Source organism: Antechinus flavipes, chromosome 5 (assembly GCF_016432865.1).
Source record: "Antechinus flavipes isolate AdamAnt ecotype Samford, QLD, Australia chromosome 5, AdamAnt_v2, whole genome shotgun sequence".
In the NCBI taxonomy this organism is placed as follows: domain Eukaryota; kingdom Metazoa; phylum Chordata; class Mammalia; order Dasyuromorphia; family Dasyuridae; genus Antechinus; species Antechinus flavipes.
Genome location: NC_067402.1, coordinates 275996898 through 276022826, shown reverse-complemented (window position 1 = coordinate 276022826; position 25929 = coordinate 275996898). Strand labels below are relative to the sequence as shown.

General features: G+C 37.6%; 2 protein-coding genes across 2 annotated transcripts in view; one reads left to right on the top strand and one right to left on the bottom strand.

The window, feature by feature from the left end:
• Positions 1-11346: 11346 nt before the first annotated feature.
• On the top strand, positions 11347-13439 carry PMCH (pro-melanin concentrating hormone). Its single transcript, XM_051961088.1, has 3 exons — positions 11347-12384; positions 12701-12905; positions 13190-13439. Exons 1-3 carry the CDS (start codon positions 12145-12147, stop codon positions 13237-13239), a joined length of 495 nt encoding a protein of 164 aa, XP_051817048.1. The 5' UTR covers positions 11347-12144; the 3' UTR covers positions 13240-13439.
• A 95-nt stretch (positions 13440-13534) lies between these two features.
• PARPBP (PARP1 binding protein) overlaps positions 13535-25929 on the bottom strand; it is a 62906-nt gene continuing 50511 nt past the window's right edge. Inside the window, exons 9-10 of the mRNA XM_051961087.1 lie at positions 16878-17016; positions 13535-13964 (exon numbers count right to left, since the gene is read on the bottom strand). Of these exons, the coding sequence (XP_051817047.1) occupies positions 13621-13964; positions 16878-17016 (483 nt within the window). The 3' untranslated portion in view covers positions 13535-13620. The remainder of the gene's footprint in view (positions 13965-16877; positions 17017-25929) is intronic.

Genomic DNA, 25929 nt, shown 5'->3' with positions numbered 1-25929 from the left:
AATAATGTATACAATAACAGTATTGTAAAAACAAATAACTTAGAAATAAATAAGAACAGTGATCAATGAAATGATTAATTGTGATTTCAGAGGATCAGTTGATGAGGGTGAAAGAAGGGAATATAAAAGTTGGCTTGATGTTTAACATAAAAAAACCCTAAGATCTTGGCAACAGGTCCCATCACTTTGGGGCAAATAGAAGAATTTCAATTAGTGTCAAATCTTCTAGTTTGGGGCTCAAAGAGCACTCTAAATGGAGAGTATGTATACTCTAAAAGGAGAGCTACATGTACAATTGACCTAACCAAATAATCTTAATTAGAAATACTACAGGATCACTTGAAAATTAATCCAATGTCTGCTTTCATCCTCAACACGTTGTCACCAAAGTTGGGGTGAGGAAGTATTGACCCCAAAGTATATTGGGCTTACAGCTGCTGTCAAAAGTTATCTGAAAAGAATTTGTAGACTTAGAAGGTCTAACTCCAAGCAGCTTAAGCTAACAACTGGCTAAATACATATGGGAATTTTAACAATTAACAAGGGTAAAGAGAGAGCTAAGTTCCCTGGTAAGATAGATGCCTTTAAGGCGTGACAAGTTCCTAATGAACTTTCAAGCTATATGGTGGGCTAAATTCCTAAAGAAGTTTACCCTCTCAAAAAGAGTTACTATAAAAAAGAGTAAGACACCACAAGACATAGCAAGTTCCTAGAAAACAGGAGGCGGGGAAGAAGGGGTGTTATAGTAGACTAGGTTCTTTGATAATAGCACCACTTATCAAAAACTTGCTCAGATCAAGAATCTGGAGGTCTTTTTTCCATTTTTATCAGACCCAGCAAGCAGTTGTGTCCTTCTTTCTCCAATGACAGTCAATTACATGTGAACAAGACTATTTCCATTAATGGGGACAATTTAGGATTGGGATCTAAGAAGAGATGAATGGGGACCCAAGAGTGGAGAGAGAACTGGCTTTGGAGTCAGTAAATTTCAGTTCAATTTGTGCCTTTTTTTACTTACTACTTGTATGATGTTGGTCATATCAGCTTAATTTCTCTGGGCCTCAGTCCTCCCCCTATAAAATAAGACATTTGAACTCAATGACCCCTTCCAGTCCCAAATCTATGACCTTCCAACTCAGGGGCTGAGGATCAAGATTTTGAAAGGAATAAAGAGGCCAGTGCCAGACCACAGAAAGGAAGACAAGGAGGAGGAGGAAGAAGAGGAGGAAGATAAAGGAAAGGAAAAGAAGAGGAAGAGGAGGAGAAGGAAGAGGAAAAAGAGAAGGAAAAGAAGAAAAAGAAGGAGGAAGAGGAGAAGGAGAAAAAGAAGAGAGGAAGGAAGGAAATAAAGAGGGAGGAAGAGAGGGAGAGAAGGAAGAAAGGAAAAGAAGGGAAGAAAGGAAGGAAGGAAAAGAAAGCAGAGGAAAGAAAGGAAAAGAAGGGAAGGAAGGAAGAGAGGAAGGAAGGAAAAAAGGAAGGGAGGGAGGGTGAGAGGGAAAAAGGAAGGGAGGGAGGGAAGTAGGAAGAAAGGAAGGAAGGAAGGAAGGAAGGAAGGAAGGAAGGAAGGAAGGAAGGAAGAAAAAGAGGAAGGAAGGAGAAAGGGAGAGAGGGAGGGAGGGAGGATGGACAAGGAGAAGGAAGAAAATGAGGAGAAGGACAACTAGTGATGAGTTAGATTCAGGGAAACAAAATGATAAGATTAGGGTTCCTTGTGGTCAGGGAGTTTAATGATGAAGTTAGTGGCAGGTTTGGGGTTCAGGAAACCAAATGAAGAGGTTTGGCTCCCCTCGATCCCTTTTGGATTCGACACAAGGTAGGGAGTTGTGGGCACCCCTCTTCTGGTGGCGCAGAGATCCTTCCTAAAGGAATTTAAGTACCTGAAAAGTTAGACTGATAAAAAGAAGTGTATTATAGGCATTGGGAAATCAGCCTTTGCTATTCATGAATAGAAAGACTGAATTCCTTAGTGGCAAAGTCTCAGCAGAGAAGTAAAGTTTCTAGTAGAGAGATCCTGAAAGTGGGTATAAAGTCTGGTTAGGGAAATAGGTGAAGGAGATAAAGAGAAGGTAATGCTGAAAGAGAATATCATTCCAGCGGGCAGAGGGTTCCTTGGCATAGCATGGCATGTTAGGTCCTCTGCAAGGATTGAGCTTTAAATTGCCTCATTTTATAAGCCTAGGCTACAAACTGGAGGTTGCTCTTGATGGGGGCTGGTCAGCCCAGCTTGAATTGCATTGAATGAGTCTTTCTTTAATTCAATAGGGTTGGAATTCTCCAGCTCCTGGACCCAACCAGTCCGATAAGCCACTTTTATTTTGATTCCCTGGGGCGGTCTCACAGAGGCAGGGTTCAAGGAGAATTTCTCCTTCAAGGAGCTTCCCAAGTGCTCGACCTCCTGGCTCATTCCCAAAGTCAGAGAGAGACAAAGAAAAAGCCTTTTGGGGCTCCCCTTGTCATTAGGAGAAGACCTAACATTTATATGGTACTTGTATGTGCCTTATTATCTTTACTCTACAATTGGAAAACTGAGGCAAACAGACCTTACGTGATTCCCCCAGTGTTATGAGTTCAAATGTTGGAATTCTTGTTCTTCTCAGAACACAGCCGATTTAGCTTAGGGCCCTCCGAGTATCTCCAAATCCAAAGGTTCTGTCCTTCAGCCTCTGCCTCTGCTTTCTTCAGCCTCCAACCAACACAGAGATGGAATGTCTCTCTTGTCTCCTTCTGGGGAGCCCAGCCACCAACTACAGTGGTGTGAGATGAAGATGAATCTGGTTGTCCACTGAACTCTCCACTCGTAGCTTTATCCTCTGAAAACTCTTCGTCTGCCACCAGCCAGAGGAAAAAATGTATTCTGGAATGGCTGTCTCGCCTTATATGCGAATCTTCTGAGAGAATGGGATTATGGGTTTTCTCCCATAGTGCTCTCTGGCCCAAAGAGCTTTAAGGGAGGTGTGAACTCCCTTGAAGTTAGAAAGTTTACTTTGTGAAGCTAGCATACTTGTGAACTCCAATGAGTAAAGGTGTGAACACAAGCCTTGTATTAATTAGTTCTACTTAGTACCTTGTTTCAGGTTCTGGCCAAAATCTTCTTGTAAGATTAGATCAACTCTAATTAGTTAGCAGTTAGTAAGGATTCCAACACCCCAGGACCAGACAATAGTAGAGCCAGCAAGCAAGCTAGTCACTGTTCTGGTGGCTGGTTTGAAACTGGCCAGGAAGTAGCCTGATGACCATTCCAGGGATGATAAGAAAGCTCACCTATTAGAGACCAGGACTCAGAGGGGGAATCTGATTTTTGAGCTGCTGCCAGTCCTTCTTCCCCCATTCCCTGGCAAGGATGAGGTGAGGGGGCAATATGGAGGGGATAGTACCCATAATAAGCCCAGAATGCTATGCTTCCTCCCACCTTCTGAATCTCAGACCTAGATGGGTCTACTCCCATCATGCTACTTAAGATTCAAATTTTCCCCTTTGGTTATTTGGTACTCACTGTCCAGACGTGGTTCTGTCTTCTGGGATTCACCCTGGCTTTTGATCTGCAGGAAAAAAAAAAGACAATTTCTTCTCCTGTCTGGTCTGTAATATTCCTATTTTTATACTCTCTTAGAGAAGCCTTCTCCACCATCTGCGGAGATGCCTTCTGGCTCTTGACCTCAAAAATTCTCCACTACAATTGATTGTCCAACAGCATGGGTCTGACAGTCTTCTCCCTTGAACATCCATCCCTATTTTGTCATTCTTGATCAGCCTATCAATCATGTCTACTGGGCAAAGTCTTAAAATGGGCTGTCTGGCATCTTTTCCAGAGATATTTTTAGTTTTCTTTCTCTTGTGGTACTCTTTGGCAATTTGGTGAATCTGATTCTCATATTAAATACACAAAATAAAATACATAGGAGTACAAAGAAAAATGATTGTGTTGAAATATAATTATTCTGAAGTGCACAGATCTTGGAGGAACACGGAGTCTCCATCAGTACAGGTCAGGGAGGGATTTGTCTGTTCCCTGCCATGGGAAAGCTTCTCTTCATCATAGGCTTGGAAAACAAACTCTCCTTCCTGATTCTAACATCCTTTGGCAATCACAGGCTTGCCCAGATAGTTTATTCTGCTGACAGATAATGCTAGGGAATTTCACTTTTCTGAATGCCGATAGCATCTCCTGAAATAGTGGTTAAAGCAAAAAGCACCTGAAGAAAACTCAGAAGAATGGTGTTTTATCTGGGTTCTGCCATTTACTAAGTAGTGAATATTGATCATAATTTTGCTATTACCTGATGACTCAGATTTCTCATTATGAATAGTAATTATAACAAAAATAGTATTTATTTTGCATTTTAAGGTTTGTAAAATGGATTGCAAAAATTATCTTATTTGATCCTTACAACTCTGGGAAATAGGTGCTATTTATTATTGTATAGAAACTGAGGCAGACAGGTATTAAGTGACCCATTTAGGGTTACACAGTTAGTGATTTAAGGCATTATTTGAACTCAGGTCTTCCTGACTCCTGCTCTAACATTATTCTCTTCCCCCTCAACAACTCAGAATCTATTACATAATCAATTAATAAGCATTTAATAAATCCTTTTAATGTCAGGGATTCTTAATTGTTTTTGTGCCCCCATTGGCAGGTCAGGGAAGTCGATGGAACACTTCTCCCAATCACATTTTTAAGTATAAAAAGTAAAATGTATAGGATCACAAATTGTATTTTATTGTAATTCAACAAATATAGATATCAAAAAAAAAATTTTTAAGCCATTCACTGAGGAGCAGCTAGTTGGCACAAAGAATAGAGCACCAGCCCTGGAGTCAGGAGAACCCAAATTCAAATCTGACCTCAGGGAACACTTCCTAGTTGGGCAACCCTGAAGTCATTTAACTCCAATTGCCTCACCAAAAAAAAAAAAAAAAAAAGTTCACTGACCCCAAATCAAAAACGCCTATTAAAAACTATACACCAGAATTTAAAAAATAATAAGTGAAAGTGGCTACTTTCAAAGAGCTTTACATTATATTGGTAGAGGCAACATATGTGTATACCTACATATAAATGTCTGTGCACATACATACATACATGTATACATGTGTGTGTACTGTGTATATACCTATATATGGTGTCATACTGTTTGGAGCGCTTCCTTGATCTCAGGGACTAATTCACTTTTCTCTTTGCATCTCTAGCACTTAAAGGCTTTGCAAATACAAAGCTGTTTAATTAAATTATTGCTAATTAATGCTTTAAATTTATCCATACAAAAGAATATGCAAAATACTAGGTAATTAATTTGGGGAGGAAAATCCTCTACAGCCAAAAGGATCAGGAAAGACTTCCTATAGAAAGTGGTGATTGAGCAGAATTTATAATAAATTACGGATTCTAGGAGGTAGAGGTGAGATAGGAGGGCATTCGAGGTATAGGGGACAACTGGCACAAAAGTGGGTGATGGAGCTATGGGGGTGTTTGGTTCTACATTAATAAATTACTCATAATGATACTGAAAATAGGAACACACTTTATAGAGAGCTCCATGGTTTACAAAGCTTTGCAAAGCCAGAGGTCACTTGAACTATAATCACATCATTTTGGAACCAGAAGATCTGAATTCAGATTTTAGCTCTAGGTCTAGACCTTCCTAGCAATGAGATCTTGTGGAAGTCACTTCACTTGTCATCTGTAATATCAGTTTCTTCGTTTGGAAAACGAGGGGGTTGGCTTGAAGAAAGGAATCTTCCTGCCCTCCATCTTGTGATTTCATCTGAGTCAACCTAGATTCCAAATTCATCACAGAAGGGCTAGACTAATGGTCAAGGAGGGTAATTAGGAAGGAGGAGGCGAAAGTTACCTCTTTAGAAAATGTATTTTTCCCCATGTGTTTAGAATGCTTTGGTCTTCTCCCCAAGATTTTCTAAACTACCTAAACCAGTCATTTTTCTTCAAAGTGATATTATTGCTTGGGGATACCATTCTAAGCATCATTGAAAAAAAATAACTATGCTTCATTGCACATCAGAGCAACCAGTGTAAAAGAAAAGCTATCTTTTTGTATTTTTTTAAAACTTGGATTGCTTCTACATAATTAAATGGTTATGGGAAAACCTCATAATGTTCAGAGGCTTATGATAGTTAAATAAAATAAAGGAAAACATTAACCAACCTTTGTAAAACCTCAAAATGGTTTGGATTTGGTCTCAATTTGGTGTGAAGATTAGCCAAACCAGTTCATCCAGTCATAATTTAAATCCAAATGTGTAATTATTAATACTGATTACCCTACCAGAACTGCAGCATATTCAGAGAATTCTACTCCCAAGGTACATCTTCTCTACATGGGGACAGACAGTTAGCTCCAAGGCAGGTCTTCAGACTGTGGGAAACATACAAGGAAAAAACTAATAACATTCTTCCTCTCTCCCCAAAGGAAGCTGGAGGATCAAAGAAGCCTGAGTACTTAAGAGCTTTCCTCCCTAAACACTCTTCCAAAGCAAATCCATCTAATGAGATTCCAACAACCCCCTAAAGGAATCAGCTGTTAGCACCATTCACTGCAATCCTGAATCAGATGGGGGAGACAGATTATTTTACAAGACAGGGATAATTTAAGACATAATAATGGATATGTGGAATAATTATTTGTTTTTCCCTCCAATAATTACCTAGTTTAAAAATGAACACTTTAAAAGGGTAAAACACAATGGTATTGAATGAGCCCATTCTTCTAAGGTTAACATTTGACTCAAAAACAATTTAATGAACAAAGTGGATACAGAGTTTTGTACACCCAAAAGCTAATCCTTTAGCCTTAAGAATTTTTTCTTAAATTCTCCATTGATGATGACTGACTCCATTGATTATTATTTAGATTATTCAGACAACATTTTACACGATTTAAGTTGGGTTTCCATCATTAATTAACTGCATTGAACTGGATTCATGGAATGTCTCTGATCAACTTTTTTTTCTTTTTCTGTTTTTTAGATTAGAGCTTCATTAGTAAAGAGATTTAGGGGTGAAGAATATCCTCTGAGTCAGAAAAACCTACTTTTTACCTCTGTCATCTTTTGTCAATATGATAATGGATAAGTTAATTTGCTCAAGCAATTTTCTAAGCTCTAAATTGCAGAGATGTCCATTTGGATTAGTAGATGATCAGGGTTCATCTGGTTAAAAATTGGTGTATAGACCAGGAGAACAGTGACCAACCACACTTTCTTTAACTATTCCAGGAATTCTTGTTGGGTTTGTGTCCAGTTAGCATTTTTCTTTGAGGCTTTATTTGTAGATATTCATATTATGTCCTGATTTTATCTTGGTCTTCCTTGTCACCACAGTAGCTTTTTATGTTCAACTTCTTTTTGTTGTTGTGTTTGTTTCGTTTTTCTAGCCTCCTTTGCATTTTATATTAAAGTTGGGCTCTGCTTACCTGGCTTTAGACTTTTTTGTTCCTAACTTTAGACTTTCTCATGTTGCTGTTTTCAGAGCTAGTTCTGGGAGTGTACAAATTTCCAATGCTTCCTGCTTTCATTCAGTCATAAGTGCTAGTGCTCATTTCTGTCTTAGAACTGAGACCAGAGTCCACGTTCCCATGTGGCTGTTCACATGTACAACTCTGTGTTCTGGAAACTATGAACCATAATTGCATGTGGATGATAGAGGTGTTTAAAGTTGTTTGGAGGGGAATATTAGAAGTGTTCAGCTGGGTTGCTGAATCGAAAATCTACCATTTTGACTCCACCTAAATGATCTCTTCATTGTAAAAATGTAATGACCTTTTCTCAGTCCTCATCCTTTCTGCTTTCTTCGCGGTTTTTAATACTGGTCATGTCCTGATCATCTACTCTTGATTATTTGCTCCAATTGGGAAGAGGGAAGAATTGGTGGGAAAAGAATGAGTTCTGTTTTGAAAATATAATTTCAAAATGTCTATGGGATAACCAATTCCAATAAATTACAAAGTACTGTTTAAAGTTCTTCATAGTCTGGTTCCTTTCTATATTTCCAGTCAAATCCCACAGAAGGCCTTTCTTTCCTTATTCTCCCAATAGCTAGTACCTTAACTTCTGAGACTACCTTCTTTTAGTCCATCAAAATAAAGATGACAAAACAAGGACTTTTCCTGTTTCCAACCCACCCGTTTTATCCAGTTGCCCAGTTCCCACCAATCACAAGATGTTTACTGTTAGCTGATTGGTGACCTGTACTGGAAAGATCCCAGATCTTCAATCTACTTTAACCTTTAGACCTTCTATTCTCTTGGGACCATTTACCCAACATTACTGCCCAAGGTGCTTTGCCATCTGCTTGTTTATTTCCCCTGATTACTACCTGGACCTTCTATCTGCCATAAGCTGAACATGAATATGAACTCTGTGTAGTCTTTTCTATCAGAGTGTCAGTCCCTTTGAGTGAAAGGACTTATCTCGATTTTGTTTGTATCTCTAACACTTACCAGTGTTTGGCACATTGGAGGTGCTTAAAACATGCTTTTGGATTCCAAGGCAAGTCATTTGTATATATCTTGTATTTACCTATTTATTTACATGTTGTCTTTTCCATTATAATACAAGCTTCTTGGGATCATAGACTGTTTCTCTAGCACACAGTAAGCACTTAATGAATGCTGATTGATTGCTTGCTTGCTACTTCAACCACCTCTAAGAAATTCTCTTTGAATCTCTCAGGCAGTTAGGATTCTGGCCCCTTCCCAATAAACTTAAACCTTTCCTCAGCACCTGGTTCACACCTCTTTTAGACACATCTGAATCCTTTTCTTTGATTATCCTTTGCCTATGGACTGTATTTAACATATTGTGAATTGCATGAGAACAGAGTGTTTAATTTAATCCTTTCATCTACCTCCTACAATTTAAGCTCAGTCCTCTGCACATGGACAGTGCCTAATACATGTTGCTTGAAATTGAGATGCCCTTAATTACTACCCAAAGACAAATATATAATCATCACACTCAAAACACATTTATTGAAAATACTGCTTTACAATTCCAATAGACTTTGGGTAGAAAATGTCATCTGTATCCAAAAAGAGAACTATGGAGACTGAATGTAAACAACATGCTATGTTCACTTCTTTTTTCTGTTGTTTTTTTTTTCCTCTCCCATGATTTTTCCCTTTTGTTCAGATTTTTCTCTCCCAACATGATTCATAAAGTAATATATATTAAAAATAAAAAAGAGAAGCAGAAAGCCAGGAAACAAACAATTTTTATGTACAGTGTTTCTGATAAAGGTCTCACTTCTAAAATATATAGAGAACTGACTTAAATTTATAAAAATACAAGTCATTCCCCAATTGATAAATGGCCAAAGGATATGGACAATTTGGGAGATTGTGCTCCACATTTCTGTAAGAAATATCTACTATTCCTTTTTTATCTATTTATTAAACGTCTCTGCTTTGGGGAAAAATTGTTTTAACAAAATGGTAGATGAAATATACTATGGAATTGTCTCTTCTTTTTTGCATCTTCAGCCCTTAGCACAGTGCCTGGTATACAGTAGGTGCTTGATAAATGTTTACCAATTGATTGGGAAGGATGATAGTGAGGAAAAGAAAGTAGAGAGCTAAATCCAGTTGGACAAATGAGGGTAAGACTCTGGCTCCTATAGTAGAGTGGACAGAATCAGGACTTCTGTGTGCACAGACCAACCAACCCCTATTCTGGGTGCTGTGCTGAGCCGGACTCAGATGTCCTAGTCAGATCCTGGATAATAGAAGCAGTCATAGAGCGAGATATTGTCTCAGGAGCTTTTGTCTGTCCTTTGTTTGAATAAGACATGAGGGAGGTAAAGTCATGACACACAAGTAAATTGAGTTGAAGGGAGGGAAGGCTGAGTAATTCACTTTCCCCTGCAGAGCCATCTGGGTTCAGTGGCCAGATATAGATCAAGACCAGGACGACTGAAGATGGCCCTGGATACAAGAAGAGATGTTGGTTTTTTTAAGCTAAGGACATCAACAAGTCTCACTTTGACTGAGGCTGCACCCACAGCATGAAGTATTGTCTCTGTATCATGGTGAGGGCTTCCTGGAGATACCCTGCATTTCCCCTTTCTCTCAGATATACAGCAAGTTCTCCAGATCTTTCCAGTGGACACAGTTCTGGGAGACTTCTGGAACTGGTCCTGGGTCGGACCCAGGGGCAGCTGCTTCAGCTGGCAGCCACAATCCCATGTTCCATCCCACATCACCAAAGTAGTTGCAATCTGTTACGAACTTTGAGGCGATGGGCAGCCCTCTGCTCATCTAAACCTCAGCATGAAAGCAACATGTAGCCCGCGTTATGCTTGGAGAGATGATCTGGGGTATCACTCATAACCAAAAACTTCCGTGGTCTCCAACATCAATGCTGTCCACATTCGCCATCAGAATTTCCTGCTATTCTACCCACCAGGGTTGTCCAGTCAAGTGTCTGCTACTATCAACACCCCATTGCACTGTGACCAGGTCTGGTCCCTATCAGCTTTCTCCTCAGTGTTAAAGCCTCTGGGGAGGGCCTGACTATACTCCCCAAATCAGGATTTTCACTGCACCTTTATAACAATTCACGTTGCTCACCTTACCTTCTGAGATGGTCCTAGATTATATTCCTGAGGCAGGGGACAAAAAGACCCTAGCTGATCTCTGATCAGTGTTAAGATGCCTTCAATACCCAGGACCTTAGACCTGGGTCCTTACCTTAGACCATTTGTCCAGAATTGCTGTAAGAAGGAAATCTTTAGAATCTAGCCTTTGCTTTAGGAATCTGCAAAGTTTTAAGGAAAATAAAAAACCCATTCCCACTAATACTGGATAATGTCCTAGCCTTGTAGGTATGAAGTGAGCATGCTCTGGAGGACTGATTTGGGGTAGGGGATAGTTAGCATTGGAAAGTTCCCTTTTTCTTACAAGAGAACAGATATTATAATCATTTTTTATGTTTCTAGCAGAGTCACTGTACTGTAGTCCTTTTAATAATCCTCAAACTTTTTAGATAGGGGGACCTCAGCTGCCGCATCTGGCCCACGGGCCGTAATTTGAGGACCCCTGATAAACTTTTAGAATAAGACCTTTGGTAAAACCCTCCCCTCTTCTAGAATACTGCAATGAGCGAACCTCTCCTATCCTGTAGATATTGTCCAGAGGTAGAAATGATCAGAAGGGTTTCATTTAGGGTGAAGTTAAACTAACTTCCTCCTGCCAGGCGTAGAATTACTGCTAAAATTCAGGATACCCCAATTGTTGATGGAAATGTCCTCCTAAAAATGACTTTTAATGGGTTGGATTAGAGAGGACAAAGAAGGAAGGAAGAAAAGAGAGAAAGATCTGGGTTACTACAATTATATTGATACTAAATGTACATAATGACAGTGGTGTTGGGGGAACTAAATTTTGTCCAAAGGGAAAAAAGAAAATATATCAATCAATCAATAATCATTTATTATGTGCTAGGCAATATGCTAAGCACTGAATATATAAAGAGAAAGAAAATATATCAGTATTCTGTTAAAGTATTTTTCCAGATACAGAGATAGACTACATTATGATATCAGATGTAATGCTTGAATTATAAACTTGTTTACAGTCATATGCATTTCAATCATCAAGGATTTATTTTGTCAAGTGTTTATCAAAAAACTGTCACTTAAAAGCAATTACACCTTATTCAGGGATTAAAATGAAATAAAATCCTTCTACCTGTCATCTTTGAATAGTTGGGTTCTTAAATGCATTTAATCAGAAGGCAAGTTCTATTGAGAAGACGAGAATGAGCAGAGAGCCAGATGTCCCGTGGACTACGTTAATAACATCCCATTTACAAAGAACGTCTAATCTATCGTACACTAAGCCTTCCACAAAGAAATTTAATCACACTCTGAGAAAATTCACGCTGGAGATTAAAAACTCTACAATGGCCAAACCTATGTAAGGTTTTAGCTACACAAAAGATAAGTGTCTTCGTTTGATGAGTCACTCAAAAAATGATAGATTTAAATCCTTGAAGTGGCTTCTCTTCACGGAGGTAAAACATATAAAAGCTAGGGATAGTGGAGGGAGGATGTCATCTGAGAAGACTTTCTTTTCCAAGGCACGAGCGTCAACACCTGTGTGATTCTCGAGAAACGGCAAACTACAGAAGATGGGTTTCTCATCCTACATGCTCATACTAACTTTGTCTTTTTTCTCCCAAGCATTTTTGCTTTCAGCATCAAAGTCCATGAGAACCGTTGAGGACGACGCGCTCCTGACTCCATTTGGCCTGGGCAAATCCCTTCAGAAGGAAGACGTGGCAGACAAATCTGGAGCTGTGCCTTCCCTTGAACATTATAAATCCGAGGAGGGTGGTTTTATCAATGAAGAGGAGAGCAGAAATCCAAAGGTATGAATCAGTATCTACTTTCCTAGTCTTTAAAATCAATAGGAATTTAAATCATATTTATCTGTCTTCTTAAAGCTCAACAAAAAATTATCTATGATTGATAGTTCTGACTTTAATGTAAACTTATCGATCCTCAATATCATCAATGTGGTATTATAAACCCTGGAAGGTTTTCAGTCCTACTAAAAATATTGTTCATCTTAAAAAAAAATTAAATGGATGTCACTAATTAGCATACACATATTCTACCATGAAATTACACTTTCATTTCATAATAAGAAAGCTGAAACATAATTCAACTTTTTCTTTTAAACAGAATGTAGGCTTCAAACATAGTTTCTTAAACCGTGGTCTGCCGTTGAACCTAGCTCTTAAGCAGCTCCCTTATCTTGCACTGAAGGGATCAGTGGCTTTTCCAGCTGACAATGGAGTTCAGAATATTGAATCAACACAGGAAAGGAGAGAGATTGGGGATGAAGAAAACTCAGTTAAATTTCCAATAGGAAGGAGAGATTTTGACAGTGAGTAGTTTTATTTATTCAACTCAGACATCTTAAAAATTATGTAAAATGGGAAATTGGTTTTAGAAATAGGTAATTACAATATATCAAATAGGAATACAATTGTAAAAATACAATTTTTAATATAAAGCATTCAGCTCACAATAAATTAACACTGATAAAATGATAGCAATTCTGGTTACTCAGAATTACATTAATCTAATTATTCTTTGATTTCTAATACAATTATTGCAATATAGTCCCTTTTAACAGCCTAAATTTTTGGAACTTTTTTTCCCCTACAGTGCTCAGATGCATGCTGGGAAGAGTCTATCGACCTTGTTGGCAAGTCTGATACCTGCAGGCTTCCATCTTCCTTTTCCAAGAAACCGAAGCTATTTGGATGCCAGTGAAACAAAACATGAAAATTATTGTGCTTCATAAATGTAGATGTGGTCAATGTTTGTATTTTGGAACAAATGATTGAGATTTTTCCTGGATATACTAAATGTAAACATTTTGCTGTATAATAAATCTCATGAAAATTCAGCATAATCATGACTCATTTGTCTATTTGACCGATGGTAACACTTTCTATATTCCACATTTCAGTAGGGCAAAGCATGAATGTACCTGAAATGTTGATCTTTCCAAAGGTGATAGCCATGATCTTTTCATTGATTGCTTTTTGACTAATGACTAATACCCAAATGCCCAGAGAACAAAAGAGACAAATTCAAACTCTAAAAAACTGAGTTAATTTTGCCTGCCCTGCAATTAATTTGTTCTTGGTGGCTGGTTTGCAGCCTTTTGCTGTTGATCTGGCTAGAATTTTATTTGATTTTTTCTGTGGACTGCTTGATGTCTTAGGGATCTTACTCATTTGGGACTGAGATAGTTCATTTTCATGAATACGGAGGCCATTGTCACTGTTCAAATCCACCTGTTTCCTCTTGGGGCCCTTGTTTCCTGTCTGATCACTTGATTTTTTGGATACTTTTTCACTTTTACCCCTGTTCAGCTGAACATTTCCAGAACTTGTTCCAAGAGTTGGTTCTCCATCAGATGAATTCATGCCTTCTATTGTGCAAGAGGTATTTTTTAAAAAGAGAGAGAGAGAAAGAAAGAAAAATAAATACCTATTAGGTACTATTGCCCTGAAGAATTCAAAACAGGTTAACACATTCAAAGATTATATGTTTTCATCAAACATTATATAAAGCCGAATCAGCTGATTAACTAAATAAGAATGCTATGAAGTGACAGGGTATCTAATGTAAGTTCATTCCTATCCAACTCCTCTGTCTTCAGTTCTTATCACTTTATATCACCTAATTTTGTTTTCCACCAAATACTTTCTTTTAACAAACAATATTTATAATTTCTTCTTGTCCCAAAGGTTACTTATGGGAAAATATTTTAAATGTTTAACTCTCTATGACTTTGAACTAGTTTGCAATTAATCTTAAAAGTAATTATGTCACAAAATTTAGTACATGTTTAAAAATATTAGCCAGTTTCATTTTACACAGCACCTCCACCCTACTTTTGGTGAGGATTAATCTAGACCTAGGATTTCACTGCTAGAGGGAATTCCCAGCAGGGAAACTCTACTGGTAAAAACTGGCAAATTATTTGCAGCTTAGTAGAGAGCTGCCTGGGACAACAGGAGGTGAAAAGACATATTCTTGGTCATATAAGCAATAAGTGACAAAGGCACATCTTGCATCCATATGTTCCTAAATTCTAAGGCTGGCTTACTATTCACTAACACTAAGTTTCTTCTTATATTACTACGTTATTTAAAAGAATTTTGTAATACCCCCCACTTAAAAGTTAAGTCTGGTGAAAAAAAAACATGGCCATAGATAAGTAAAACACTATATTTGGGAAAGATAAATGCTCAGGGAAAAGTGATGTGTTCCATGTTGGATAAATTGTTTTTAAGATGTCAACTGGACACCCAGGAATCAGTGTCTAGACTGGTGTCCCCAAAGAGAGATTAAGGCTGGCTTTATGCATTTGAGATTAGTATGCCTAAAGATAAAAAACTGAACCAAAGGGAATAAATGAACTCGCCAAGGGAAAGGGTATACAGACAGATTAGGGTCCAGAGTGGGCTCTTGATGGATAATAATCCAACAAAGGTAATTGAAAAGTGGACAGAAAGGTAGAAAGAGAAATGAAAAACAAGTCACAGAGACCAAGGAGGAAAAAGGAGCATCCATATGGAAGGGGATAATGTGTAGTGGCAAGTATTATGAACACCTTAAGGCAGAAATAGCCATTGAATTTATTTAAAAGATCACATAATACTGATGAAATAACAATATTAGGGAGTGCTGGTAGGGTGAGAAGTCAGATGAGAAGGTGACAAAATACAACTGAGTAATAAAGAAGCAAAAACCATCAATAAGGCCTCCTCTTTTTAGAATAAGGATTGGTCACTCTTTTTTTTGTCATGGACCCTGGTAAAACTGATGGAACTCTTCTCCAAATCATGTTTTTGAATAAATGAAATTTTACATTTCACTTAGAGGTTAATGAAATTAAAGATCCAATTTTTTTACTCAAGATCCTGAAAATCCATCCATGGAAGCCAAGCTAAGAATTTCTGTCCTAGGACCCTGGGGATAAAAGGGAAGAGAGATCTAGAAAGCCAGTTGAGGCTGAGATGTCAGCATGAAGTAAAGGTTTCTAAGGAGAAGATCTGTAGTCAGTGGAGAAGGAGTAAAATGATAGGGAGAGATGGAAATGAAAGAGAGGAAAACATTCATGGGGCAAGATCCTGGAGGAACCTGGAGGGAATGAGATCAAGGGTTTAACCTTAGCAAATATAAGAACCTTCTTTTGCTTAGAGACTGGAGCAAAAGGAGAAGTTGAATAAATATGTGGAAGGACATAACGTACAAAAGACAAGAAATGAGAGGACTGGTGACAAATAATCTTGATTTTCTCAACAAAGAATGATATTATCTGTTAGCCAACAAGAAAAGGCATCAGTGGAGGCTTGGAAGAGAAAGGAATTTTAGGATAGTCATTGCATGGAATGGGAATGAGAATCGATCAAAAAAGAAAAGGATTTCCATTAAACAAGAAGAATGTGAATGAGAGATGATAAAAAATGAATCAGTAATGGAAATTGTCAGCACTGTTAACTGCGTCCTTTCAGAAACATTCAGCATCTTCTGCCTAGACTCAGAGAAGGTAAAAAGAGGAAACCAAGAACAGAGGTGAGTGACAAGTATTAGGGTAACAAGAAATTCAAGGGTAAAAGATGCTGGATCATTGAACTGGTTCACTGTAGGATTTAGACCATTTAGAGAGGAAAGTAAAGGCAGAGAAGGGATGATAGACTGGGAGAATAAGTAGGTAGGGAATCAGGCAGGCAAGCATAAAATGAATATAGAGTTTTCACAGTGGGGATAAAGGATAGGTTTAAGAAGAATAAGACATAGTAAGCTGCCTTGCAATAAAGAAAACATGATCATAGAGAAAAATTTAAATTTAGATGTGTATATAGGATAATTCTTTAAATCAGGGATGGGGAACATTTTTGTTGCCAAGGGCCATTTGGATATTTAAAACATTATTCATCAGTTATACAAAATTATCAACTTACAGAACTCAAGCAATGGGAGGTTGTTGTACCTAGCTTTTAGCTCCTCATCACTGTTACCTTAGCAAATGATTTTATGGGCCGGATGTTCCTCACCCCTGCTTTAAATGAAGAACAAAAATGATATAAAAAATACCCCCAATTTTTTTTTAATTATGAAGTTTAAGATCAATCAAAAGTTCAAGTGGAATGTTCTTTGCATGTGCAAATTGTTATATAGATTCACTTAAAGCAAAACAAAACATTCTCTTTCATTTAAAGAAATGTGTGCTTTCAGGATAAATTTCTAATCATTTAAAAGACTTAAGTCCATTTTGCTTTCCATTCCACTCTTAGCTCAGTGTTAACTGTTCCGATAATACGACAGCAATTACCAGTAAGGGCAATCTGCAGAGGAGTTGTAGATGCTGGCTCTTCTGTGGAATGATTCCTACTGCTGCATCTTTCATAGCTAGTCATGAAATCATCCTTGTAGGTGCAAGCAAATTGGGATCTTATTAAGGTTTGTTTCATCTGGTAAAGCAACAGAGGAAAACGAACAATTATTAATATGCTTATTGTCCAACTAATATTCATCTCATAATAACCTTCAAAATTCTTCTAATCAATAGAAATTTTGTTCAGCTTGACTCCTGAAATTTTTTTCTGATGGCTTGTTTCCTACTCCCTATGTGATCTTGGACAGGTCACTTCTCTTCTCACCAAGACCCTAGTTTTCCTCACTAATAAATCAAAGAAGTTGAACTAGACAACCTCTAAGGTCTTTTCCAGTAGATCTGGAGCTTATGAATTCTTACAATCAATTTGCTTTTTTTTTTCTAGTCTACAATCAGTGACACTGAATTTAAAAAGTAAGATAATTTCAGAGAAAAGTATACACCATGGATAGTATGTAGATATCTCAAAGAAATCTAAAACTGACAATTTGGGGGTCATCAGGAAAATAACACCTTGAATTAAAACTAAATTATGCAATGGACATCTAATGATTATTAGTGCATTCTACCATTGAGTTATTGTATTCTATGACTGCTAACCTTTTGGAGATGGTTGAAGGACTCAGTGTCAGTAAGAACCAAGTCTGAATCCTGCCTGAGACACTTAATTTAACTTTAAACAAGTCACTTAACCTCTTTCTGCCTCAATTTCCTCATATGTAAAATGGGGAAAATAATAGCACCTATCCTAGAGGGCTGCTATGAAGATATAACAAAAGAATACAGGTAAAGTAGCCCACAAATCTTCAAGTGCTTTATAAATGTTAACTATTATCTTGGTTAAAAGTACTTTGGAGTACACTGGAGTACACTGAAGTAAACAATTGTGAACCTTTCCAAAGACAATGGCAATGATCTCCACACCAAAAAGAAATGCTCTTCAGTCATGCATTAAACAAAATGAGAACAAGCTTCCATTCAGAGGGCACAGAGAAGCAGCCAATCTTTTCCAACAGCAGCCCATAACCCTAAAAGGATAAAGGACTTTTATATCTCCCAGACTTGAATTTCCCCTGCCTATGACATCATCTTTTCCCACTAGCCCACTAAAAATCACTTTTGATTTGCCTCAATTACATGAGATGTTTTGCTTTCATTGATGTCTCTTGTTAAAGACAAAAACAAAATATATTCCCCAACCCCCACCACCACACACACACACACACACACACAGACACTGCACAAAAAAGATGATGAAGGTGGTTTTTGCTATCACACAATACTGGTTGTCAAATTCACAGATGTACAAAGCTAGGCAGGATAACCAGGGAAACAGATGCCAGAAGCCAGATTCAAAAAGATTTCAACAGGCTGTAATAAGGAGCCAAAAGCAACAAGATAAAATTTATTAGGGCTAAATGCAAAGTCCTGCGCCCAGGTTCAAAAAATTACTAACTACATAAGAACAAAAGGGATCTAGTTTAATAGCCTTTCAAATGGGAGAAGATAGAGTGATTTTAGTCAACTGTAAGTCCAACATTGCCAATACTGTGATAGAGCTGCCAAGAAAGTAATTTTAATCCTCAGGTCCATTAAGAGAAGTATATACTGGATAATGGTGAGGTAATAGTTCCATTATTCTTTGCAATGGTCAGGCTACACTTGGAGTATATGCTCAGCTTTAACTACCACGTTTAATAGAGACCCAGACAAGCTGGAGAATATCAATGACTAAGATGGTGAAAAGTCTGAAAGTCAAGTCATATGGGGAAGAATTAAATGACGGGGGATGCTATTCAGAGTAGAACTGAGGAGATGAGAATAGCCTTGAACATTATGGAAAACTTATCATGGAGAAGAAATAAGTTTATTTTTATTGTAGCTCCATTAAATGAATTACATATTAAATGTAGCTCTGAAGGACTGAACTGAAACCAATGAGTAGAAGATTAAAAGAAGTCAATACTCTCTTAATAAAATAAAGGACTTTTTAAATAAGTAACATAATCCAGAAATGGAATATAAATTCTTGAGGGCAAGAACTTCCCAGTGCAAAACAGGGTCATACACATAGCAGACTCTTAATAAATGCACTTTGATTTGAACTAGTTGGAATAAGTTATCGGGTGAAATAGAGAATTTTGTCACTCAAAATGTCTAAGAGGGGCTAGCTGGATTCCCATCAGGGATATCAGAGAAGGAATTCCTGAATTGGGAAGAAGGCTGAATTCTCTAGGGTCCATTCACACAATAAATTTCTATTAATTCTACCCCCAAATTGGGGGGAAATGTTAAGTTGCTGCATTAGACTGTATTTATAACTTAAATAGAGGCTGTTTTTCCTTTGTTCATAAAAATTGAATTTCTGTTCACAAGATTAGTGGTTACTTAGAATTGAGATTGCTTCCTGTTGCAAATTTTCCAAATCTCTCTGTTTATTTGTATTGGAATCACAAATAGGCAAAACAATTCTCTCTTGAAGCAGCTTTTGAAGTGCTAAACAACTGAGAATAATGTCCAGATTCATGCGTGGCTGTTCAAATCATTTCATGTTTGAGTCACATGAGAAGAAGAGATCGAATTTTGCTTTCAGAGTGGTTCCCCTCCCCCTCCCCCAATCCTTTGGAAAGATTTCCACGTGCAGTAAAATTGCAATGAACTTCAAGTTTGCCAGGAATTGGTAAAGTCCTTTTGCCACAAACTGTTTTTAAACTGAAATTTTTAGGAGGTTCCCAGTTTGAGGAAAATAGTACCTCATATAGGAAAGCCTGACTCTGGTTATATTAAGGAGAAGAATGAGTCAAACTACTAAAAAGTTACAACTATTATCATAAGTCAACTGCATTAACAGTGAAATGGAGTTTTTCTTTGGGGAAAAAAAAAAGTTTTACTGATGTCTTTTGTCATTCCATCAGTCATTTGGAAGAAAGGAAAAGGCCCCTTTCCAGATTGAACCCTCAAGGGACTCAAGAAAAACAATTAAGAAAGGATGGCCAATTATAGTGCATCAGACAATGTATACATTCTATTCTATCTAGCAGTTTCCTGACAGGTCTCCATCCCATAACAATAACAACAATAATAGCTAATATTTGTATAGTGCCCATTATATAATCAGTCATTGTGCTAATTTGATCTTCATAAAAATGCTGGGAGGCAGGTGTGGTTATCAGCCTTAATTTGCAAATGAGGAAACTGAGGCAGACACAGGCTAAGTGATTTGCCTAGGGATCCACAACTCGCACGCATTTGAAGCTGGATTTGAACTCTGGTCTTTCTGACTCCAAATGTATATTTAATTATATATTCTCTAGGACCATTATTTTGGGGGTTGGGATTTCAATTATTGAGAGTGCAAACTTCTTTAAGAATTTTTTTTTCTTTTATACTGTATATAATACTCTTTTGGCTCTGGTTACTTTGCTCTGTACCATTTCATTCAAATCTTCCAACATTTCTCTGAACTCCTTATAACTGTCCTTTCTTATGAAATCATGTTTCATTACAATCATAGGCCCCAGTTTTTACAACCATAACCCAACTAATTCACACCCCTTTTATTACCAGTACATTGTTACCAGAAGGGGTGCCAACTCTAAGTAGTGTGACTCAAACACTTTTGTGTCCCCCGGACATCCTTGGAGCCCAGCGGCAAGATCACTGGATAAAAGGCTACAGACAGGTTAGTGCCTTTTCTTGCATAATTTCAAACCAATATTCAGAACAACTGGATCAATTTGCAGCTCCACTAAAAATATATTGTTGTGTCAATCTTCCCATAGCCTCATGCCATCTTTGACAATTTGGGGGCATGAAGTGAAACAGCAAATTCTGTTGTTGTTTAATTTAATTTGCATCTCTCTTCTTGTTAATGCACTAGAGAAGATGTTCAAATAATCATTTGTATTTGGAATGAGTTTTTAAGAGTTAAGAATAATAAATCTTTAACTTTAAAATGATTAATACCTTTTTACATTCAATTGTTTTCTTTTTTTTGTTTGTTTGCAGAGGCAATTGGGGTTAAGTGACTTGCCCGGGTCACACAGCTAGGAAGTGTTATTAAGTGTCTGAGGTCAAATTTGAACTTGGGTCCTCCTGACTTCAGGGCTGGTGCTCTATCCACTGCATCACTTAGCTGTCCCCTTTTCTTTTTATCAGTACTATATTCCCACATAAAAATTAAAATAAATTTTCTTTTTTTTTTAATTAAAAATAAATGTTCCTATACACAAAAAGCTCTTTTTACATTAGCAAATTTAAGGAAATAGATGGCACAATAGATAGTGAACAGGGCCTGGAGTAAAAACGGTTTGAGTTCAAGTCTGCCCTCATTTATTGGTTGTATGATCTTTGTACATGTCACTTAAATCTCTATTTGCTCTTACTTTTTCAACTATAAAATGGGGATAATAATATTACCAACTTCCAGGGTTATTATGACGATCAAATGAAGTAATATTTGTAAAGAACTTAGCATATTCCAGGCACATCATAGTTGTCATTATATAAATATTAGCTGTCATTATTATGTCTATTTTTCCACCTTACTATTACTATCATTATTAATTATAATTAGTTTACCTTCATTTATTCTTTTTTAACATTTCTAAATTTACTATCATTCCAGATAGAATTGCAGCCCAGTTTTGGTTTAATTCAAGTCATCAATTATTCCAAGTTGTTTATATTGGAAAAAGTAAGAATTACCCTTTTCAGTTAACTTCTAATTTTTGGTTCTGTATAGACTTCAAAGTAACAATTCATGTTTGACTGTGACTAATGCAAAGTAAACAAAGGGAAAACACAAAAATCTCACAGTTTGGATATATTTTTGGTTTAATTCCTACTCTTAAATATTCTTTATGGGAATACTATGAATGCATCAATTGACCATCTGCAGCATTTGACAGTACTGATGACCTCCTTCTTAAGCCTTCCCTTGGCTTTCGTGACACTCTACTGTCCTGTACATTCGCCTATTCTTGACTTCCATTCGCCTCACCCCTCATTGTAATGAGGAAATGCTAGTTTTTTTGTTTTTCTTTGTATTCCCATCATTTAGCACAGTTCCTGGCATACAGTACGGGCTTAATAAGTAACATGTGATTGATATGAAAGGCAGCAAACATGGTGTGGTGGAAAGGAGTTGGAGTTGAGCACATGGACAAAAGCACCAAGAGTGATACTTTTTCCCCATTGGACAAGTCACTCGCTGGGATGCAGAAGAAGACAATCTGCATTGTGTTTACCTGTTCTGTGAGAGACATTCATCATTTTATAAGCAGCTTGCTGGAAGAGAAAGTCTGACCGACAGATTTCCCTATTAATCAGAAAACTCATTCAAGCCATTCCAACTCAGTTATAGTAATGATGGAACAAAGAATGAGACACTCCAGGGCAACAAAGGAAACAGTGCCCACAGGCTTCAATTATGGTTCTGAACTGTGTATCAAAAGGAACACTGGTAATGTGGGCACATTAAGGAAAATGACTTCTCCGAAAAACTAAGGACATTCCCCCTAGATCAGGTCAAAGGCTCTGATGACTCAGGGGATTAAGAATATATACAGTGCTTTCAAATTCTAATCTGGTCAGAGATTCCAGGAAGGCCATGGACAGACACCATCCCAGATTTTCATTTTTGTAACATAATGAAGGCCTGAGGGCTACAGGCTTAGAGAAGGCCTTTAGTCTTTTTCCAACTCTGATCAAGGGACAGGTCATGATGTCAAAATACCCAACCTAATTTGCTCAGTTAAAAAAAACAGCTTTTCTTGGATCTAGTGACATCCACATTTTTTCCCTCTTCTAGGCTTAAATCTAAATCTTTGATTTCTCCTTCAACTTCTCAAACTAGCTATTATCAAATCTTGCCTTCTCTCCTACCACAGGTACCGCTATCTCTTATTCAAAGGATCTACTTAAGATAACATTTGTAAAGCGGTTGGCAAATGTTAATCTACAAATGCCAGGTATTATTGGCTATTATTGCTCAGGCCCTTGGAAGATCAGAGAAAGATTATCCCTCCTATCTTCTCCCTTCAAATTCTTCTCAATCTGGGCTGCACAATGCTGCTATATTTATTTTCCTCAAACAGGGCTATTTATATTCTAAAATGGGACCCTATCGCCTAGAGCATCAAGTTCAAGCCTGGTATTCATGGCCTGCCAAAACTGGACCCTATCATATCTCTATGACTTTATTTTCTACTACTTTCCATTGCTTTTCCTCCTGTTTCCTGTCTAGGCCCTTGTTGGTGCTGTTGGCCCTGGGCCAGATTGGTCTCTCTTCCTTTCCATCTCCCACCCATTCTTCAAGACCCAATTCAAGTTTGACCTCTTTCTAGAAGTCTTCTTGGACTACAATTATTACAGAACCAGAGATTTAGAGCTGGAAACGATCTCAGAGAATGAGTAATTCATCCCCCTCATTTTCTAAAGAGTCTTTCTGATTCAAGTCCAGGGTTCTTCTATCCATATCTGCTACTTCTCTAACCTTCTAATTAAAATTACAGAAATTGGGAGTTCCAAGAAATCTCAGGGATCATGCATTCCAACTTTTTAGGCACTTAGGTGGCTCAGTGGATAAGAACTCTGGGCCTGCAGCTGGGGAAAACTAAGTTCAAATCTAGCCTCAAACATTTTCTAGACTCTAAGCAAGTCACTTCATCTCTGCCTCAGTTTCCTCAAATGTAAAATGGAGATAACAATAGCACCTATCTCCCAGGTATTGTGAGAATCAAATGAAATATTATTTGTAAAGTGCTTAGCACAAGGCCTGGCATATAGTAGGTGCTTAATAAATGCCTGTTTCCTACCTTCCATTTGCACAGAGCTGAGTTTGATTTGGAGGCTAACTGCCTATTCACTTATTTCTAGTGGCCTCAGATCATACTTCCCATTAATCCATTCTAGACAGCGTGAGACATTTTGCTATACTCCCAGCCATCCATGTATACTTTCCCTAACTTGTCCCTCTCTCCTTCCCCCCACCTTTCCCACATACAAACTCTTCCCACCTCCTTCTCAGGAATCAGTTACCACAATACTAGTACTGCTTCTGAAAATGGTGGAATGATCAACCGATTGCCCTATGACTTCACTCAGTATCCCCGTGCCTCCTTTCTCTGTCCACTCCTCTCCTCTATAAATTGCTTTGAGGACAGGAGAGGCACAGGACAGGAAAGGGTCCCAATTTTTAACACTAGAAAGAACTTTTTAAAAAATAAATAAATAAAATAAAATAAAAAAGTTAAAAAAAGAACTTAATGCCTTTTCATTCATCCAGAGAGTAGAGTCAGAATAATATAGGATATTGACCAAGATAAATGAGAGAGGTAGCTCACAAATGAGTCACCAAACATACCAACTCTCCAAAATTTAGTCTCATTTCCTACTTAAAAATACACTTTGCAAGACAGAGTTTCAACTGTAGAGAAGGGATTCTTTTCATAACTGAAAAGGAAATTTTCTATCAAGAGAGTCAGTTAAAAAGCATTTATAAGATACTAAACTTCCCATCCATAGTTAGCTCAATGACACTGTTTTCTTTTACAATTTTGTCATTCCAACAAGTGCTGAGTGGAGCCATGGGGAAATCAGTTGATTATTCCCTCATTTCCAGAAGCAGAGCTGGTATTGTGACTAGACTTGAGTTACAGGCTATCTCCTGACATCTTGCTCTTTTTTCTCATTATCCTTTATCACACTGGGTGAGGAGGAGGGAGGAAAGAGTATGGAAGAAATGCTTTGACTTTTCCTCTATCCCATTCCTCTGGTAGTATCTATTCAGAACTCACCTAACCTCTGGAGGCTAACTCCCTGCAAATAACCAGTCACGAAGGACATTGTGTAGTTTAATGGGAAGTACTAAAGGACCAAATCCTACTACTACCTACATACCTTTACAATGATCTCTTAAGATCTATTCCACCTCTGGCCGGAAGCTCCCCACTCCTTCTACTTTGGAAGCTGGCCATCTATGGAGACATCCATTCCCTTTCCCTTATGTGAGATCCAGACTTGGGAAGCAAGCCATTACAGCGCCATTTCCCCTAAAGAAAGTCCATTACTCTTCTGTCTATCCCATAGGTACACATTTCAATGTCTCCCTCCATCAGTGGCCCTTCTAGAGAAAGACTAACCTCCTATATTTCTTTCCTCCATCCAAGTCTTTTCCACTCCCTCTTTTTACCCTGCTCTACAAAATCTTACATACATATATTCAGACTAGCAGAATGATTATTCTTTCTCTGCTCAAACCCATGGCAAACAGGAATGCATCTCCAGCTCCCGTCAAACTCTTCTCTCCCATATTGATCTTGAGTGACTTCCCTGTTTCATCTTTACTCATCCCATTTTTGAGGGAATGTGGATTTCAGTCTGCCAAACAATAATCCAATTCTCGTCCATTCCTTTTCCTTCTGCTTTTAGCTAGCTTCCCTTAAATCTTTATCCTCATAAATCCCTTTGTCCCTTGATAATTCTACTTTGTTTTCTTTTTGGCTTTTAGTTATTGTTTTTAAAAGGTGTGTATGTGGAGTGGGGTTTAAGTCTTGTCTTACCTTAGAAAGCTGAACTGATTTATGGTTTGGTCTTTTCTTGTTCATTGTACCTTCTTATTTTTTTTTCCTTTTGGCATTGTTTTGTATCCCTAGTGCTTAGTACAATGCCTGACTCATAGAAAGAAGACAATAAATGTAGGATGAAAGATTGATTGAATGGTTTAGAATTTAATTTTGGCTTCTTTTGGAGGAATCAATCAAATGTTTCTTCTATGTTGAAATTCATTTCTTTTTTAACCAATGTTCAGCTTTCTAGATTATTTTATTTGAGGATACATAACAATTTTTCCCTTGATTTCTCTTAGAGAAGTAGTCCTAGACTTTTAAATAAACATTCCTTGATAACTCAAAGTCTTTCTCTTAGTTACTTTTAGCTATTTTAATAACTATTTTAATATTTCAATATTCTTTTTTTTTGGCATTGA